This window comes from Carassius carassius, chromosome 48 (genome assembly GCF_963082965.1).
Source record: "Carassius carassius chromosome 48, fCarCar2.1, whole genome shotgun sequence".
Lineage (NCBI taxonomy): Eukaryota > Metazoa > Chordata > Actinopteri > Cypriniformes > Cyprinidae > Carassius > Carassius carassius.
In genome coordinates, this window is record NC_081802.1 from 15,544,326 (window position 1) to 15,559,720 (window position 15,395).

The 15,395-nt window shown below is 44.0% G+C and overlaps 2 protein-coding genes across 2 annotated transcripts; both read left to right on the forward strand.

The window, feature by feature from the left end:
• Nucleotides 1–320: 320 nt before the first annotated feature.
• LOC132131622 (zona pellucida sperm-binding protein 4-like) lies at nucleotides 321–2,404 on the forward strand. Its single transcript, XM_059543683.1, has 8 exons — nucleotides 321–925; nucleotides 995–1,182; nucleotides 1,251–1,348; nucleotides 1,420–1,577; nucleotides 1,651–1,843; nucleotides 1,916–2,063; nucleotides 2,143–2,215; nucleotides 2,295–2,404. The coding sequence occupies exons 1-8, from the start codon at nucleotides 325–327 to the stop codon at nucleotides 2,369–2,371; spliced, it is 1,536 nt and encodes a 511-aa protein (XP_059399666.1). The 5' UTR covers nucleotides 321–324; the 3' UTR covers nucleotides 2,372–2,404.
• Nucleotides 2,405–7,980: 5,576 nt separating this feature from the next.
• Nucleotides 7,981–10,072, forward strand: LOC132131593 (zona pellucida sperm-binding protein 4-like). Its single transcript, XM_059543656.1, has 8 exons — nucleotides 7,981–8,593; nucleotides 8,663–8,850; nucleotides 8,919–9,016; nucleotides 9,088–9,245; nucleotides 9,319–9,511; nucleotides 9,584–9,731; nucleotides 9,811–9,883; nucleotides 9,963–10,072. The coding sequence occupies exons 1-8, from the start codon at nucleotides 7,993–7,995 to the stop codon at nucleotides 10,037–10,039; spliced, it is 1,536 nt and encodes a 511-aa protein (XP_059399639.1). The 5' UTR covers nucleotides 7,981–7,992; the 3' UTR covers nucleotides 10,040–10,072.
• The last annotated feature ends 5,323 nt before the right edge of the window (nucleotides 10,073–15,395 follow it).

A 15,395-nucleotide genomic window follows, 5' to 3' on the forward strand; every position in this document is an offset into this window, starting at 1 on the left:
TCTCTTCTGTCCAGCGTGAACGATGGCGAGATTAGGCATTAAAACCTGATATGTTTGAGCCTGTATCAGACGAAGATAAAGATTTGGAAAGAATGTTTAGCGTCCGCGTGAACGAGGCTTGAGAGAGTTGTCAGTGAAGATGTGGACGCAGCCTCTGTGTTGCTTTTATAAGCGTTTTTTCTCAATAAGAATTGAATCTTGAGATCCAATGAGAATCACCCAGTTGTTAATGAAGAGGGAGGGACTATCGTTAATTAGCTGAAATCTGTAGAATACAAAAAGACCAAAGGGCAGTAGCTTCACTTTGTGTTTAGCTGTTGAACAATGGCTGGAAGTTGGTGTTTGGCTCAGATTTTGGTGGTCTGTGCTTTCTGTCATGCTGTTCCACAGTGGAGTAAATCGCTTCAGGATGCTCAAGCTCTGATGATCCAGCAAACTGACCAGCAGTTTCAGCTCCAGAAGCCAGTTCAACAGCTAACTAACCAGCAGTTTCCGCCTCGGAAACCAGTTCAACAGCTAACTAACCAGCAATTTCCGCTCCAAAAGCCTGTTCCACAACTACCTACACCGCAGTTTCCGCTTCAGAAGCCAGTTCCACAACAACCTAAGCCGCAGTTTCCGCTTCAGAAGCCAGTTCCACAACAACCTAAGCTGCAGTTTCCGCTTCAGAAGCCAGTTCCACAACAACCTAACCCGCAGTTTCCGCTTCAGAAGCCAGTTCCACAACAACCTAAGCCGCAGTTTCCGATTCAGAAGCCAGTTAAACAGCAGTTTCAGAAGCCAGTAGCGCAGGCAGAGCCCCTTGATAAATGTGCTGTAGCTGATTCTGAGCAGATCCAATGTGGTCTACCTGGGATCAGTGGTGCTGAGTGTGAAGCTATCAACTGCTGCTTTAACGGACAGCAGTGTTTCTATGGGAGGGCAGGTAAGCGTTCTCCATCTTATTCTGTTCGTGTTAAACCGTTTCTCTGAATTTAACCTGCTCTTGTTCTAGTGACTGTCCAGTGTATTCGAGATGGTCAGTTTGTGGTAGTGGTGTCTCGAGACGTTACCTTGCCTCGACTGAGTCTGGATTCGGTTCATCTACTGGGTGGAAACGACCCACCTTGTGCTCCTGTGGGGTCTACACCTTCCTTTGCTATATACCAGTTCCCTGTGACCGCATGTGGCACGAGCGTGATGGTTAGCAGCTGCTACTGGTTTTATTCTGCATCGCTTGGACTGGATGCTGACACCGTTTCTATTCACAGGAGGACGGTGGATATGTGGTGTATGAAAACAGAATGACCTCATCGTATGAAGTGGGGATTGGACCATATGGTTCCATCACAAGGGACAGTCATTTTGAGTAGGTGATCCATGACTTGGTGTGACCACTAATCCCTGATAAATGCTACAAGCTCGCTGTGTGTCGTCCAGGTTTCTCTTCCAGTGTAGATATTCGGGAACTTCCGTGGAAGCTCTGGTTGTGGAGGTCAACTCTGTTCCTCCACCTCCACCAGTAGCTGCTCCTGGACCTCTCAGGGTGGAGCTCAGACTGGCCAATGGCCAATGTGTCACCAAAGGCTGTGCTGAAGGTAAGGTCTTGTCCTGTGTCTGCCTAAAGCCTTTCAAACTGGAGTCTGGTTAAACCCCAGTGTTGTTCCTCAGGGGATGAGGCCTACACGTCCTACTACAGTGACGCTGATTATCCCATCACAAAAGTCCTGCGAGAGCCTGTGTATGTTGAGGTGCACATTATGGAGAGGACTGACCCCAACATTGTCCTGATGCTGGGACGTTGTTGGACTACTTCAACCCCCAGTCCACTCAGTCTCCCCCAGTGGGACCTTCTGATCGACGGGTGCGTGTACAGCCAATCTTCATCCAGTTAGTCTGCTGGGAGACCCTTTCTAACCTTCTCTTTTGTCTTCAGATGCCCTTACCAGGACGACCGCTATCTGACCACACTGGTTCCAGTGACTGGATCGTCTGGTCTTCAGTTCCCAACCCACTACAAGCGCTTTGCTGTGAAGATGTTCACATTTGTAGATCCAGCCTCACTGGCTGCTCTGCAGGAAACCGTATGCCCCCCTTTACTTGAACATTTGTGTATTTACTACTTGTGGATTCTATGACTTGAGCCTCTTTCTTCCCTGTCAGATCTTCATCCACTGCAGTACAGAGGTGTGCCATCCATCATCTGGCTCTTGTGAGCAAAGCTGCACCAGGAAACGTGAGTTCTTGCTTTCTCTCGACAAAAAGGAACTGAGCATTTTAGAAGTGCGTTCTCACTTCTAACACTTCTCTTTCAGGAAGAGACACTCGTATCAAGGCTGTCTCTGGGGAGCAGACTGTGGTTTCTAGTGGAGAAGTTACTCTGGTCATGTAAATCTAGTGTTTTTAATAAACCGTGCAGAACCCTGAGGTATCTCTTTGTCTATTGTTTTGGTTGGGCAGAATCCGGGATTACATGCCTCTTCCCAGTTGTTTTTTCCTCACACTATTAAACCAAGGTTTCACAACCTTTTGTAAGGTTGTGCATTCCTTTATCCATCCTCCAGTTGTTAACCTGGGGCAGCACAAGGTTCCCCTTTTTTAATTTGTCTTCCAAACCGTAGTTTGGTTCCCGATATTCACAATATAAAGTTATGTGGATTACTTGCGGCTTTTGTTTTAAATCCAACTCAAATTGCTGAGCTCAAGTTTTAAATGGAAATCAATTCTCGACTGTCTTGAAGCAAACAAGAAACCGTGTCAATTGTCCTCAACTCAAAGTAATGATATTAAAGGGATCCTCCTCCCCAAAATGAAAATGGTGTCACTAATCACTTACCCCCGTGTCGTTCCAAACCTGTAGAACCTTCATTGGTCTTTGGGACCCAATTTAACCCCTTACTTGTCACCCCCCATTTTCAGCATGGAGACACGAATGACATGCCCAAAATTAAAAGGTTGCTGCTAACGAGTCTTTCTTACTAGATACATAATCAACATCTGTTCACAAAGCTGACACCTCAAAGTTTACTGTTCAGGAATCAGAATTACTCAGACGGTTATAATAGAGATATATGTAAGCTGAAACATGTCAGTAAAAATATTAAAAACCTATTTAAAAGTGACGTAGGATATGATTTTAGATACATAATGAAGCTAAAGCCACAAGTCTACTAATACTTCATTTTGATATTTCAGAATATAATCTCACAAAGTGTGAAATTTATGAAACCTTTTCTAAGACCGTGTCATGTGTGTTTTTAGAGAAGGCTAGTAAAATTGATTTATGACTCCTGGAATGCGATCATCTCTTGTTGGGACCGGCAAAACTGCCCCATTCATGATTCTATTGTTGTTACGAAACGAGCCTTTCACACATGGGCCAGGTATGACACAAAATCCTGATTCTTCATTTATCATTATGCCAGTATACATTTACCCCACTATTATCAAAAGCCTTACTATAAAAATACAACAAAACATTTTCTTACAACCTTTGACAAAATGATTACAAAATGCATTATGAAGAAGAACTGCACCTGCTATGTAGCTGCATTAGAGCTAACGTTAGCATCAAGCTACATAAGACTATTCATGAAAATTAACCGATTGTTTGTAATAACCTCCTTTTGCGATCACATGTGGAATTTTACTGCTGTAAAAATATGCTATTTATAGCCTTTTACGTCGCTGCACAAGTTAGCATTTCAGATGTACATTTTTAATAGTTATAAAAACGCCCAAAATCACATACCAACCCTTAACTAACGTAATCGTGTGTTTATTATTTGGATATTTCATGGGTACAGAGGCTTCTCTGTGTGGTTGTGGTCAGATATCGACACAGAAGTGTACAGGAAATGCATCATGGGTAGGATGGGGCGGGATATGATGCACAGTTATGATGGACAAGACACGGGCGAATCCGGTCTCTGTCAGCGCGCACACGGAAGACTATTCACACAGAGACAGGGCTGGGAGCGGATCATTATCATCAGATCACGTAAATCAGTGGAAAATGATTAGAAATGAGGATTCTGACTGAAGAAATATGAAGTAAACATCAGTAAATATATCTCTGTGTATATGCAACTTTTGACTATAAACCCTATTTGAACACAAACCACTGCAGACGTGACTGAATATGAATGCTTGGTGAATTTCTATTCTAAAAATGACTCCTATTTATTTTGTACTCCTGACATAAATGACGGTCACTGCAACAATGTTTTATCAAAACATTGGTCAAATATCGAAGCTAGAGTCTTTAAACTTTCAACTGATGCACCGTTTCTCCAGGTCAAGTGAGAGAGTGATGTTTAACGTACTGTGAAAGTAAAACAATAATCTGGGGCCGGTTTTTTGGGGTGGAGTATCCCTTTAGTATTGAAACCGCCCAAGATGTTGCACAAGTGACAAACCAACAGTTTTCAAAAAAGGTCATTCACTGAGAGTCCAAACATTAGTTCTATTTGGGTGTCATTTCGTCAATGATTTTTCAGAATTCTAACTGACCTGCTACTGCACAAAAAACCCCTTACGTCAGTACAGGTTCTGCAAGTTTGGCACACCAAATACTACACTGAACTTAAGCGATGCCTGCCGTTTTCCTAAAATGTAAAGCCTATAAATAACCCGTCTGAAGGTGGAAAATGTTGTGCCAGTGTTGATACTGGGAGTGCGCTTCTATTGTACATGGATTTGTTCAAGGAAGGGGACGTTCACACAGAACTCTTTTGGCACAAGTGCCAATTAACAGAATTCCCTTTACAGTACTCCTAAAAAAGGGAGCTCACAGCAGGTCCCTTTAAAAGGTTTATTAACTTCCCTTACGAGAAAAGGGAGCCTTTCCTTCTGGCAAGAGAATAGGTACAGTAGGACTACCCACTTCCTCGCACAAAATCAATTGGTTAAACTAGACAAGAAAAACAGAAACAAGAATAAGTTTGCTCCCCCACATTTATTGAAGACCAGCTAAAGTCTTCTTGTGCTCTTGAACCACTACAGGACCGAGCGAGGCCTTCCCTTCCCACTGAAGGCCTAGAAAAAGCAGACACCAAAGTTAAGTGCTTGAAGGGTCAAAAACCAAGCTTAAAAGCACCTTCCTACCTCCAAAAGGAGAAGCAGCAGTTCCACCATCAGGACCACATGTTGAGTCACAGCAACCACAAACCTGGTTGTTCCCATCAGCAGCAAGCCACCTGCAATACGAAAAATCAGACTTGGCACCTTTAATGTATTCGTAAGTGGCATGAACATACCCATTGGCAAAGGAACAGGATTTGTGGAGCGCGTCACTAGGTGCAGAAGCAAGAGTGGCCTTCAGAACACACGTCATGTAGATCTGCAAGAGACACCACGGGTAAGGGGACACAAACCAAAGCAAATGGGAGAGGTCATTCTCAAACACTCATACATACAGAAGGACTGGATCCCCCCTGGAACATGAAGGCCTCCAGCTGGAACCGGATTTTGTCTTCCTGGGATCGAGGCATGAAGCGCGAGCTGGAAGCTGTGACCTTGGCATCCACAAGACATCTAAGGAGTAAAAAGTAGTTGTCAGGGACAAAGTGGTTACAAGGAGCAAACGCGAGAACAAGTCAACTCTGCAGCATCTGGTGACATGAACACACCCATGATTCTCAATGAACCAATATCTCGGAAGGGCGTTCACATCAGGTACTTGGGTGGCCACACAGCTGTCCACAAACACACGCAGAGGGACGTGGTTGTATACCTTCACAGATGCCTCAACATTAATAACGTCACCCAGGAAGTAGGAGTTTGAAGGCCTCTCATAGGACCAGTCATCTGCAAGAGGGAAGAACTGCTTAGGTACAGCCTCGTTCAGAAGGCAGAAGGTCTAGAGAAACTGCACAAACCAGTCATGAGCTTCAGGGAGAACACCAAGACTTCTTCACCAGCCTCCGTTGAGGCATAAGGGACCCAAGTTGGCTTCAAGGCACTACTGCTGACATTTTGAAACCTGCAGTTCAAGAAGTGACCAATTAAATGGGCTTCCAGTTCCACCACTGCAAGCAATGCCACAAGTCACAAAAGGTCGCTTACCTTTGATAGTGGCATTGAACTCCAATAACTGCACCACCTGCACGGGTAATCGGAGTGCCAGCAAACGCCTCAGGAGTGTAGGTAAGGGCAAAGGTGTAGACAAGCTCATCCTTGGTCATCTATAGGAGACTGACGTTGTTACCAAGAGGGTTCTCCGAAAAAGAGAACCCATTCCAAAAGGCATCTTAGCAAGTCCTGCCATAACACTTGGTTACCCGAGTAAGCAGTTATTAAGAGTCTTTCCCACTATAAGAGAACCGTCCCATGGATGGTTCCCTGAATCTAGAACGTCGATACCAAAACAAGGGCCTATTTTTAGTAGGGTTCAATAAATCTAGTAACACTTAACAGCTCTTACCATCAAGACACTGTTGCAGTCCTGCAGTTCATTCTCAAAGAAGAGCACCTTAGAGCCTGGGACCAAACCGACAACAGGACATCCTCCCAGAGTCAGACCAGATGGCTGGATCAGTTCACCATTGCTAAACAAGTCCTGCTGTACCTCCACATGAATCCGGTTCTCACCGCATTGAATAGCTACACTACTGGGGGTCACAGGTTGCCTCAAATGGAAATCCACCGCCATCTCACTCGGCACTTCTGGAACAACGGGGAACCTCCAGTCCAAAGGCTTCACTGGACCCTGCAACACCTGCTTCTCCTGAAGACCAAGAGGCTCTTGTGCAAATCCTCTGTAGTCGAGACTCTGAAACGGAGAGGCCTTCTGCAAAGTGTTCCCGAGCACTTGAGAAGAAACAGGCACTCTGGAAGCTGGATACAATTGATGCTTCTTGCTTTTCGGACTTTGACTGGAACTCAAACTTCCAAAAGCATTCTTCAGATCAAACACCACAAGCACAACCAGCACTAACACACATTGCAAAAGACCCATCCTGACAAACGTTAACACAATACCCACCAGTGCTCGTCTTTGCCATTAAGTACAGCTTTGAATTTAAGCGGCTCCTCCCCTTTCAGCTTGATTGATTACCTTTGGACCTCCAAAGGTCTCTGGACCTGTAATTAACAAATGAGAACGTTCTGGAATGTCACTAGCCAATGGAAGGCTTGAAAAGGATCTGAGATTTTCATCTACACTTATTCACAATTTTACAATTAAAGTTTGACAGTGTGTCTATGATAGACAAAGAATGTCATTACAAAAGCGCCTGATATGACTCAAATAATAGAGAATATTCATAAAAATCTCTCTCTCTTTTAATGGATCCTCTGCAGTGAATGGGTGGCATCAGAACGAAAGTCCAAAGAGCTATTATAAATATCAAAATAATCCACAAGTAATTCACATCAATTACGGTCTTGTGAAGGGAAAGGCTGTGTGTTTATAAGAAACAAATCCATCGTTGAGAAATTCAAATTCAAATTATTGCTTCCAGCCAAAATATGAGCTCATAATCCCAGTTAAAGGTGCCATAGAATGCATTGATACTATATTTTAAATGATATCTACATAAAAGGTACGTGGCTTGGGTATGGGCAAAAATTCTCTGGAACGGTTTTACATGTCCATTTACAACCCTGGGATTTGTCCCTAGAATTATTTGGAAGGGTCATGAACAATAATGTTGAGCTCTGCTCTGATTGGCTGTTTCACAGCGCGGATCTCTTCTGTCCAGCGTGAACGATGGCGAGATTAGGCATTAAAACCTGATATGTTTGAGCCTGTATCAGACGAAGATAAAGATTTGGAAAGAATGTTTAGCGTCCGCGTGAACGAGGCTTGAGAGAGTTGTCAGTGAAGATGTGGACGCAGCCTCTGTGTTGCTTTTATAAGCGTTTTTTCTCAATAAGAATTGAATCTTGAGATCCAATGAGAATCACCCAGTTGTTAATGAAGAGGGAGGGACTATCGTTAATTAGCTGAAATCTGTAGAATACAAAAAGACCAAAGGGCAGTAGCTTCACTTTGTGTTTAGCTGTTGAACAATGGCTGGAAGTTGGTGTTTGGCTCAGATTTTGGTGGTCTGTGCTTTCTGTCATGCTGTTCCACAGTGGAGTAAATCGCTTCAGGATGCTCAAGCTCTGATGATCCAGCAAACTGACCAGCAGTTTCAGCTCCAGAAGCCAGTTCAACAGCTAACTAACCAGCAGTTTCCGCCTCGGAAACCAGTTCAACAGCTAACTAACCAGCAATTTCCGCTCCAAAAGCCTGTTCCACAACTACCTACACCGCAGTTTCCGCTTCAGAAGCCAGTTCCACAACAACCTAAGCCGCAGTTTCCGCTTCAGAAGCCAGTTCCACAACAACCTAAGCTGCAGTTTCCGCTTCAGAAGCCAGTTCCACAACAACCTAACCCGCAGTTTCCGCTTCAGAAGCCAGTTCCACAACAACCTAAGCCGCAGTTTCCGATTCAGAAGCCAGTTAAACAGCAGTTTCAGAAGCCAGTAGTGCAGGCAGAGCCCCTTGATAAATGTGCTGTAGCTGATTCTGAGCAGATCCAATGTGGTCTACCTGGGATCAGTGGTGCTGAGTGTGAAGCTATCAACTGCTGCTTTAACGGACAGCAGTGTTTCTATGGGAGGGCAGGTAAGCGTTCTCCATCTTATTCTGTTCGTGTTAAACCGTTTCTCTGAATTTAACCTGCTCTTGTTCTAGTGACTGTCCAGTGTATTCGAGATGGTCAGTTTGTGGTAGTGGTGTCTCGAGACGTTACCTTGCCTCGACTGAGTCTGGATTCGGTTCATCTACTGGGTGGAAACGACCCACCTTGTGCTCCTGTGGGGTCTACACCTTCCTTTGCTATATACCAGTTCCCTGTGACCGCATGTGGCACGAGCGTGATGGTTAGCAGCTGCTACTGGTTTTATTCTGCATCGCTTGGACTGGATGCTGACACCGTTTCTATTCACAGGAGGACGGTGGATATGTGGTGTATGAAAACAGAATGACCTCATCGTATGAAGTGGGGATTGGACCATATGGTTCCATCACAAGGGACAGTCATTTTGAGTAGGTGATCCATGACTTGGTGTGACCACTAATCCCTGATAAATGCTACAAGCTCGCTGTGTGTCGTCCAGGTTTCTCTTCCAGTGTAGATATTCGGGAACTTCCGTGGAAGCTCTGGTTGTGGAGGTCAACTCTGTTCCTCCACCTCCACCAGTAGCTGCTCCTGGACCTCTCAGGGTGGAGCTCAGACTGGCCAATGGCCAATGTGTCACCAAAGGCTGTGCTGAAGGTAAGGTCTTGTCCTGTGTCTGCCTAAAGCCTTTCAAACTGGAGTCTGGTTAAACCCCAGTGTTGTTCCTCAGGGGATGAGGCCTACACGTCCTACTACAGTGACGCTGATTATCCCATCACAAAAGTCCTGCGAGAGCCTGTGTATGTTGAGGTGCACATTATGGAGAGGACTGACCCCAACATTGTCCTGATGCTGGGACGTTGTTGGACTACTTCAACCCCCAGTCCACTCAGTCTCCCCCAGTGGGACCTTCTGATCGACGGGTGCGTGTACAGCCAATCTTCATCCAGTTAGTCTGCTGGGAGACCCTTTCTAACCTTCTCTTTTGTCTTCAGATGCCCTTACCAGGACGACCGCTATCTGACCACACTGGTTCCAGTGACTGGATCGTCTGGTCTTCAGTTCCCAACCCACTACAAGCGCTTTGCTGTGAAGATGTTCACATTTGTAGATCCAGCCTCACTGGCTGCTCTGCAGGAAACCGTATGCCCCCCTTTACTTGAACATTTGTGTATTTACTACTTGTGGATTCTATGACTTGAGCCTCTTTCTTCCCTGTCAGATCTTCATCCACTGCAGTACAGAGGTGTGCCATCCATCATCTGGCTCTTGTGAGCAAAGCTGCACCAGGAAACGTGAGTTCTTGCTTTCTCTCGACAAAAAGGAACTGAGCATTTTAGAAGTGCGTTCTCACTTCTAACACTTCTCTTTCAGGAAGAGACACTCGTATCAAGGCTGTCTCTGGGGAGCAGACTGTGGTTTCTAGTGGAGAAGTTACTCTGGTCATGTAAATCTAGTGTTTTTAATAAACCGTGCAGAACCCTGAGGTATCTCTTTGTCTATTGTTTTGGTTGGGCAGAATCCGGGATTACATGCCTCTTCCCAGTTGTTTTTTCCTCACACTATTAAACCAAGGTTTCACAACCTTTTGTAAGGTTGTGCATTCCTTTATCCATCCTCCAGTTGTTAACCTGGGGCAGCACAAGGTTCCCCTTTTTTAATTTGTCTTCCAAACCGTAGTTTGGTTCCCGATATTCACAATATAAAGTTATGTGGATTACTTGCGGCTTTTGTTTTAAATCCAACTCAAATTGCTGAGCTCAAGTTTTAAATGGAAATCAATTCTCGACTGTCTTGAAGCAAACAAGAAACCGTGTCAATTGTCCTCAACTCAAAGTAATGATATTAAAGGGATCCTCCTCCCCAAAATGAAAATGGTGTCACTAATCACTTACCCCCGTGTCGTTCCAAACCTGTAGAACCTTCATTGGTCTTTGGGACCCAATTTAACCCCTTACTTGTCACCCCCCATTTTCAGCATGGAGACACGAATGACATGCCCAAAATTAAAAGGTTGCTGCTAACGAGTCTTTCTTACTAGATACATAATCAACATCTGTTCACAAAGCTGACACCTCAAAGTTTACTGTTCAGGAATCAGAATTACTCAGACGGTTATAATAGAGATATATGTAAGCTGAAACATGTCAGTAAAAATATTAAAAACCTATTTAAAAGTGACGTAGGATATGATTTTAGATACATAATGAAGCTAAAGCCACAAGTCTACTAATACTTCATTTTGATATTTCAGAATATAATCTCACAAAGTGTGAAATTTATGAAACCTTTTCTAAGACCGTGTCATGTGTGTTTTTAGAGAAGGCTAGTAAAATTGATTTATGACTCCTGGAATGCGATCATCTCTTGTTGGGACCGGCAAAACTGCCCCATTCATGATTCTATTGTTGTTACGAAACGAGCCTTTCACACATGGGCCAGGTATGACACAAAATCCTGATTCTTCATTTATCATTATGCCAGTATACATTTACCCCACTATTATCAAAAGCCTTACTATAAAAATACAACAAAACATTTTCTTACAACCTTTGACAAAATGATTACAAAATGCATTATGAAGAAGAACTGCACCTGCTATGTAGCTGCATTAGAGCTAACGTTAGCATCAAGCTACATAAGACTATTCATGAAAATTAACCGATTGTTTGTAATAACCTCCTTTTGCGATCACATGTGGAATTTTACTGCTGTAAAAATATGCTATTTATAGCCTTTTACGTCGCTGCACAAGTTAGCATTTCAGATGTACATTTTTAATAGTTATAAAAACGCCCAAAATCACATACCAACCATTAACTAACGTAATCGTGTGTTTATTATTTGGATATTTCATGGGTACAGAGGTTTCTCTGTGTGGTTGTGGTCAGATATCGACACAGAAGTGTACAGGAAATGCATCATGGGTAGGATGGGGCGGGATATGATGCACAGTTATGATGGACAAGACACGGGCGAATCCGGTCTCTGTCAGCGCGCACACGGAAGACTATTCACACAGAGACAGGGCTGGGAGCGGATCATTATCATCAGATCACGTAAATCAGTGGAAAATGATTAGAAATGAGGATTCTGACTGAAGAAATATGAAGTAAACATCAGTAAATATATCTCTGTGTATATGCAACTTTTGACTATAAACCCTATTTGAACACAAACCACTGCAGACGTGACTGAATATGAATGCTTGGTGAATTTCTATTCTAAAAATGACTCCTATTTATTTTGTACTCCTGACATAAATGACGGTCACTGCAACAATGTTTTATCAAAACATTGGTCAAATATCGAAGCTAGAGTCTTTAAACTTTCAACTGATGCACCGTTTCTCCAGGTCAAGTGAGAGAGTGATGTTTAACGTACTGTGAAAGTAAAACAATAATCTGGGGCCGGTTTTTTGGCGTGGAGTATCCCTTTAGTATTGAAACCGCCCAAGATGTTGCACAAGTGACAAACCAACAGTTTTCAAAAAAGGTCATTCACTGAGAGTCCAAACATTAGTTCTATTTGGGTGTCATTTCGTCAATGATTTTTCAGAATTCTAACTGACCTGCTACTGCACAAAAAACCCCTTACGTCAGTACAGGTTCTGCAAGTTTGGCACACCAAATACTACACTGAACTTAAGCGATGCCTGCCGTTTTCCTAAAATGTAAAGCCTATAAATAACCCGTCTGAAGGTGGAAAATGTTGTGCCAGTGTTGATACTGGGAGTGCGCTTCTATTGTACATGGATTTGTTCAAGGAAGGGGACGTTCACACAGAACTCTTTTGGCACAAGTGCCAATTAACAGAATTCCCTTTACAGTACTCCTAAAAAAGGGAGCTCACAGCAGGTCCCTTTAAAAGGTTTATTAACTTCCCTTACGAGAAAAGGGAGCCTTTCCTTCTGGCAAGAGAATAGGTACAGTAGGACTACCCACTTCCTCGCACAAAATCAATTGGTTAAACTAGACAAGAAAAACAGAAACAAGAATAAGTTTGCTCCCCCACATTTATTGAAGACCAGCTAAAGTCTTCTTGTGCTCTTGAACCACTACAGGACCGAGCGAGGCCTTCCCTTCCCACTGAAGGCCTAGAAAAAGCAGACACCAAAGTTAAGTGCTTGAAGGGTCAAAAACCAAGCTTAAAAGCACCTTCCTACCTCCAAAAGGAGAAGCAGCAGTTCCACCATCAGGACCACATGTTGAGTCACAGCAACCACAAACCTGGTTGTTCCCATCAGCAGCAAGCCACCTGCAATACGAAAAATCAGACTTGGCACCTTTAATGTATTCGTAAGTGGCATGAACATACCCATTGGCAAAGGAACAGGATTTGTGGAGCGCGTCACTAGGTGCAGAAGCAAGAGTGGCCTTCAGAACACACGTCATGTAGATCTGCAAGAGACACCACGGGTAAGGGGACACAAACCAAAGCAAATGGGAGAGGTCATTCTCAAACACTCATACATACAGAAGGACTGGATCCCCCCTGGAACATGAAGGCCTCCAGCTGGAACCGGATTTTGTCTTCCTGGGATCGAGGCATGAAGCGCGAGCTGGAAGCTGTGACCTTGGCATCCACAAGACATCTAAGGAGTAAAAAGTAGTTGTCAGGGACAAAGTGGTTACAAGGAGCAAACGCGAGAACAAGTCAACTCTGCAGCATCTGGTGACATGAACACACCCATGATTCTCAATGAACCAATATCTCGGAAGGGCGTTCACATCAGGTACTTGGGTGGCCACACAGCTGTCCACAAACACACGCAGAGGGACGTGGTTGTATACCTTCACAGATGCCTCAACATTAATAACGTCACCCAGGAAGTAGGAGTTTGAAGGCCTCTCATAGGACCAGTCATCTGCAAGAGGGAAGAACTGCTTAGGTACAGCCTCGTTCAGAAGGCAGAAGGTCTAGAGAAACTGCACAAACCAGTCATGAGCTTCAGGGAGAACACCAAGACTTCTTCACCAGCCTCCGTTGAGGCATAAGGGACCCAAGTTGGCTTCAAGGCACTACTGCTGACATTTTGAAACCTGCAGTTCAAGAAGTGACCAATTAAATGGGCTTCCAGTTCCACCACTGCAAGCAGTGCCACAAGTCACAAAAGGTCGCTTACCTTTGATAGTGGCATTGAACTCCAATAACTGCACCACCTGCACGGGTAATCGGAGTGCCAGCAAACGCCTCAGGAGTGTAGGTAAGGGCAAAGGTGTAGACAAGCTCATCCTTGGTCATCTATAGGAGACTGACGTTGTTACCAAGAGGGTTCTCCGAAAAAGAGAACCCATTCCAAAAGGCATCTTAGCAAGTCCTGCCATAACACTTGGTTACCCGAGTAAGCAGTTATTAAGAGTCTTTCCCACTATAAGAGAACCGTCCCATGGATGGTTCCCTGAATCTAGAACGTCGATACCAAAACAAGGGCCTATTTTTAGTAGGGTTCAATAAATCTAGTAACACTTAACAGCTCTTACCATCAAGACACTGTTGCAGTCCTGCAGTTCATTCTCAAAGAAGAGCACCTTAGAGCCTGGGACCAAACCGACAACAGGACATCCTCCCAGAGTCAGACCAGATGGCTGGATCAGTTCACCATTGCTAAACAAGTCCTGCTGTACCTCCACATGAATCCGGTTCTCACCGCATTGAATAGCTACACTACTGGGGGTCACAGGTTGCCTCAAATGGAAATCCACCGCCATCTCACTCGGCACTTCTGGAACAACGGGGAACCTCCAGTCCAAAGGCTTCACTGGACCCTGCAACACCTGCTTCTCCTGAAGACCAAGAGGCTCTTGTGCAAATCCTCTGTAGTCGAGACTCTGAAACGGAGAGGCCTTCTGCAAAGTGTTCCCGAGCACTTGAGAAGAAACAGGCACTCTGGAAGCTGGATACAATTGATGCTTCTTGCTTTTCGGACTTTGACTGGAACTCAAACTTCCAAAAGCATTCTTCAGATCAAACACCACAAGCACAACCAGCACTAACACACATTGCAAAAGACCCATCCTGACAAACGTTAACACAATACCCACCAGTGCTCGTCTTTGCCATTAAGTACAGCTTTGAATTTAAGCGGCTCCTCCCCTTTCAGCTTGATTGATTACCTTTGGACCTCCAAAGGTCTCTGGACCTGTAATTAACAAATGAGAACGTTCTGGAATGTCACTAGCCAATGGAAGGCTTGAAAAGGATCTGAGATTTTCATCTACACTTATTCACAATTTTACAATTAAAGTTTGACAGTGTGTCTATGATAGACAAAGAATGTCATTACAAAAGCGCCTGATATGACTCAAATAATAGAGAATATTCATAAAAATCTCTCTCTCTTTTAATGAATCCTCTGCAGTGAATGGGTGGCATCAGAACGAAAGTCCAAAGAGCTATTATAAATATCAAAATAATCCACAAGTAATTCACATCAATTACGGTCTTGTGAAGGGAAAGGCTGTGTGTTTATAAGAAACAAATCCATCGTTGAGAAATTCAAATTCAAATTATTGCTTCCAGCCAAAATATGAGCTCATAATCCCAGTTAAAGGTGCCATAGAATGCATTGATACTATATTTTAAATGATATCTACATAAAAGGTACGTGGCTTGGGTATGGGCAAAAATTCTCTGGAACGGTTTTACATGTCCATTTACAACCCTGGGATTTGTCCCTAGAATTATTTGGAAGGGTCATGAACAATAATGTTGAGCTCTGCTCTGATTGGCTGTTTCACAGCGCGGATCTCTTCTGTCCAGCGTGAACGATGGCGAGATTAGGCATTAAAACCTGATATGTTTGAG

Excerpts from the sequence above, each read along its gene's own strand:
- LOC132131622 (XM_059543683.1), top strand. The coding sequence starts at position 325 with ATGGCTGGAAGTTGGTGTTTGGCTCAGATTTTGGTGGTCTGTGCTTTC. Across the intron at positions 2,064-2,142 it reads TGGCTGCTCTGCAGGAAACC|ATCTTCATCCACTGCAGTAC; the intron begins GTATGCCCCCCT and ends CTTCCCTGTCAG. Across the intron at positions 2,216-2,294 it reads GCAAAGCTGCACCAGGAAAC|GAAGAGACACTCGTATCAAG; the intron begins GTGAGTTCTTGC and ends CTTCTCTTTCAG.
- LOC132131593 (XM_059543656.1), top strand. The coding sequence starts at position 7,993 with ATGGCTGGAAGTTGGTGTTTGGCTCAGATTTTGGTGGTCTGTGCTTTC. Across the intron at positions 9,246-9,318 it reads CACCAAAGGCTGTGCTGAAG|GGGATGAGGCCTACACGTCC; the intron begins GTAAGGTCTTGT and ends GTTGTTCCTCAG. Across the intron at positions 9,732-9,810 it reads TGGCTGCTCTGCAGGAAACC|ATCTTCATCCACTGCAGTAC; the intron begins GTATGCCCCCCT and ends CTTCCCTGTCAG.